The sequence below is a fragment of the Pteropus alecto genome, unplaced genomic scaffold (assembly GCF_000325575.1).
Source record: "Pteropus alecto unplaced genomic scaffold, ASM32557v1 scaffold42, whole genome shotgun sequence".
Lineage (NCBI taxonomy): Eukaryota > Metazoa > Chordata > Mammalia > Chiroptera > Pteropodidae > Pteropus > Pteropus alecto.
Window position 1 is genome coordinate 11206039 of NW_006434825.1, and position 4433 is coordinate 11210471.

Here is a 4433-nt window from a genome sequence, read left to right on the forward strand (position 1 = left end):
CTTTTCTCTTCTACTTACTGCTTGGGAAATCTATTCCTTTCCTCTGGAGTTAAATACCACTGTACTGTTGATGGCTACCAGATTTACATTATCAGCTCATAGCTCTCCTTAGAGTGCTAGAATCCCATTTGCAATTGCCTTCTCAAAAATCTCCATTTACATAACTCATAACTTATGTAACAAAAATTGTTGCAAATACTTTTTATAATAGTTTTATTGAGATAAAGTTTACATACCATAAAATTTACCTGTTTAGAATGTACCAGTCAGGGGTTTTAGTATGTTCACAGAGTTGTTGTAACCATCACCACTCTCTAATTTCAAAACATTTGCATCACCCCAAAAAGAAATCTTGTACCTGCTAGGAATTACTCCTCATTCTCCCCTTTTCCCCAGCCCCTGGCAGCCACTACTCTCCTTTCTGTCTCTCTGTATTTGCCTATTGTGGACATTTCATAAATGGAATCATATAATATATAGCCTTTTTCTGGTTTATTTTACTTAGCATAGTATTTTCAGGATTTATCCATTATAGCATGTAGCAATACTTTATTCCTTTTTATGACCGAATATTATTCCATTATATGGATAATGCCACAGTTGATGGTGCATACATCTTTTTCCTGAAGTTCTACTGCTACAGTGATACGGAATTAAGGCAAAGGGATTAAGAGGTACAAATGGATAGTTGCAGAATAGACATGGAGATGTAGAATGTAGCATGGGGAAGAGGGTTAATAATGTAATAAATATGTAAGGGGGAAGAAGGGTACTAGACTTAGTGGAGTGATCACTTTGCGAGTTATGTGGATCTCTCATCTATGCTATACAGCTGAAACTGGTATAGTATTGTATGCCAACTATAAGTGGAAAAAAACTCATTGAATTGTACAATGTAAATACAAGCAGCTAATTGTCTCATATTTCAATAAAGACAAAAATAGCTACAGAATGTGAAGATTAAGTGATATTGTGTAATTCGGATAGACGATAACATCGCAAATACTGATATTTAGAGCTTGAGTTGATTAAAAATTGTGTAATACTAACTTTTACCCTATTTCCTAAAAAACAAAATGAGAGGTCATACTCACTTTTTAACTTTCTGCGAATTCTCAACTACATTCTCTGCTTTTTTGGTTTTGGAAAGATAAGCAGGCCTTTTTGTTACTGTGTTTATGTGTAATTATTTAACCATTATAAAGGCTTTATAGACTCCATTTTGTATAAAGTATTTAATTGTTCTAGAACAATGGGTTTAATCCCTAGGTCATAGTCTAGTAAATTTTCTTTTCACAATTTGAAGTAAGACATTATTTTCCGTGAAAAAAAAAATCGTTATACTGTTTAAATGACATTATTGAATTACATTGCAAAATGCCACACCGTTAAGAGACAGAATTTTATTTTCTTTGTACTTTGAGGTTTGGTATTCATGAATGTATGAAAGTGCCAAACATTTACTTTAAAGATCTACACATAAAACTGTGTTTATTTGAATGTGAACATCTAAATAAATCACAAGGATCATCTAAATATTGTTTTAAATTACTATTCCGGGCACTAGCCTTGATTAAGAACTATAGCCATTTTCTGAACGCATTTAGGAATTTCCTAAAACAGATCAGTGTTTTCTTTGTCATGAGAGAACTTTTATAAAGAAGTAATAAATGGGCTTTTAAAAAATTTAGTAATTTCTTAAGGAAAATATTTTTGACTATAAGTTAATATGAATAAGCTGCATTTATGGAATCTTTGATTCTAAAAGATATAAACCATTGATGAAGAGTATAGAATCTGATTATGAACTTCACCTTTCTATGCCATTAGAAGAATTCTCTTGATGATTAGTATGAGAATTTAAAATAATGAGGCACATTGATAAGTAAAAGGTTACACTCATTGCTGTGTGGCACCCCCACTCCATTAGAAAGAATAAATGGAAATCTTGATTAGAAGATGTGATAAGTGAAGTTATATGGATAGGCAATGTAGAGGGGTATTATATTTAAATTTTGTGAGGTGTCAAATATGAGGTCATAGTCACTTGTTTGACTTAGGTGCACATCAGTAGAGTTTTAAACTTAAAATGTAGAAGGGAATGAGCACTTATCAGAACAGAAGGAAATGTGTGGTTAAACGGTTTCAGCTATAACTGTAGACTGTTTCCCTTGGTCCAAATGGGAGGAGGAATGGAACCTTATGTTTTCGGCTTTTTTCCAATATAAGTAGAAATTGGTTCAGCATGGTTGATTGGAGTCCTTAACAGGGAAAATGTGGTCGTATTTAGTGATGGAAGAGAATGACATAAATATGTACTAAGAAAGTTTTATTTTACAGGTGTTTCCGTAGTGATTTTTCTAGCATGTTTACAATTACTGATAGTCAATTATTTTTACTAAACATCTCTAAGAACAAGAATGCCCCAAGATTCTTTAGCAAGATTCTTGCTAAATTGAGTAAAGGAAAAGTTAATATTTCCAGCATTTTTCTCAAAATGAGGAGCTGTCTTACTAATTTTATCTAATTGTAGGTAGTAAATAATGCTAATTTTAGCTCAAAAAAGTACTGGGATTATCCATAGAAAATATACCTCGTATATAGGCAAATGAACGTCATCCATAGAGATATATTTGATAACCTGTAGTTTTGAAAATTCATTGAAATTCTGCTTCCTCTGCATTTTAAAAATCTTGTTAAGGCAGTAAATGATTTAAAAAATTATGCTGATTTTTATTTAGAAGCCCATGTTAAATTAAAAAAAAAGTTTAACCTTACAATAAGATTTTAAAGTAATTATTAGAATAGTAATTTTTAGAGTGGGGGAGATTATAGGAGCTATAATAAATTTTTCTTATTTTTTTACTGCATCACAATAAAATATTCACCTTAAAATCATAGCATTAGAACCTTTCCTTTCTTGATGGATCATTAATTGCTCTTGAGGACAATTATATTTTCAGGCAGTGTGAGAATTGATTTGATTGAAAATGAAAGTGATCTGAATTTAGAAATCATACCTACAGTGACTTTTGCTATAGGATTATTTATTTACTTGAAAAAAAATGATGAATAAATAAATGTAAAATCATTTAAGGTTCAGTTAAAGTTCTTTGCTTAGAAGCAATAGAAATCAACTCTGGCTAACATCAGTAAAAAACCAACCAAACAAACAAAAAGCTTCATTACTTACCATGAAGCTATGAGGTTGCTTATAAAACTGAACAGAAGTGTACAGCTGGAAGAGCAATGATGTCTACTTCAAGTATCATCTTACTATAGTTTTTACAAAATGTATAAAACTTCCTTTTAAAAATAATCTGGAAGCATTGTGACTACAAGTAAAATCCTGGTGAACCAAATTAACTTTATAGAATATAGTCAGAAGCTATTGTTTATGTACTTTCCTATAATCCTTAGTTTTATAATTATATTCATCTTTTTTTATTTTCTGAGAAAACCACAGTTTTCATAAGTAACTTTGTCCTTCGTTTTTCATGTATCTGATGGTTTATCATTGGTTATCTTTTTCTGTGTCTTAGGTGTATTTGAAGGCTCCTATGATTCTGAATGGAGTCTGTGTTATCTGGAAAGGCTGGATTGATCTCCAGAGACTGGATGGTATGGGCTGCCTGGAGTTTGATGAGGAACGAGCCCAGGTAGGGCAACTTCAGGCTTTGCTGAGCGTGGTGCCTTTATTTATCCCTGTTCTGCCTTTGTCTGGGGATTTATTTTACCCGGTATAGAAAGTCTCATGTTCAAGTGATACTGAGGAATCTTGAAGATGTTGAGACCTAAATTCTGGTCCTGGTTTTGGTAAGTTTTTCCTTCAGTAGCTCTAAATTTCATTGGATTACCCTTATCTGCTCAGTGGGGCACTTCAAAGTCCAGCAAATGGTTCTGTTTAATATTTATTCTTGATCTTTAGAACATTATGAGGAAGAAAAAAACAGTTCAGAATACAGTGTAGGAACAACACTTCTGGAATGGCTGAGTGAGAAGCTTGGCAAATCCTCTACCCAAAAAGCAATTATTAAACTGGACAAACCTGTTAAAAAAAAAAAAAACTAAAAAAACAACACACACATTTAGGGTCTCTGGACTTTAGCCAAAGGACATAAATTGAGAGGTATTTATCAAACAAAGCTACTGAATTTCAGTAAGAAAGTGATTGTCTGTGGCGTTTTAGTCAGGAGCTACTCCCATCTTTTTCCTCAGTGCTATGGTCCCTCCAGTTCTTCCCTGGGCAGGCAGGGCAAGCCATTAGGGCTGGCAGCTCTGTTCTCCTGTTAGAGGGAGCTGACTTTATTTAGAGCAACACTTGGAAAAATCCATCCTCAGAGATGTATCAAAAACAGTTGAAATCTCTGTGACAAACAACCCCGGAAACCTAATGTTGCAGAAAACAAAATGGTAGACTGGCCAGAATTTTA

The 4433-nt window shown here is 33.0% G+C and overlaps 1 protein-coding gene across 1 annotated transcript in view; it reads left to right on the plus strand.

The window, feature by feature from the left end:
* The window catches only part of CBFB (core-binding factor subunit beta), a 59517-nt gene that overhangs the window by 35210 nt on the left and 19874 nt on the right, over positions 1-4433 (plus strand). Inside the window, exon 6 of the mRNA XM_015587759.2 lies at positions 3543-3659. Within this exon, the coding sequence (XP_015443245.2) occupies positions 3543-3659 (117 nt within the window). The remainder of the gene's footprint in view (positions 1-3542; positions 3660-4433) is intronic.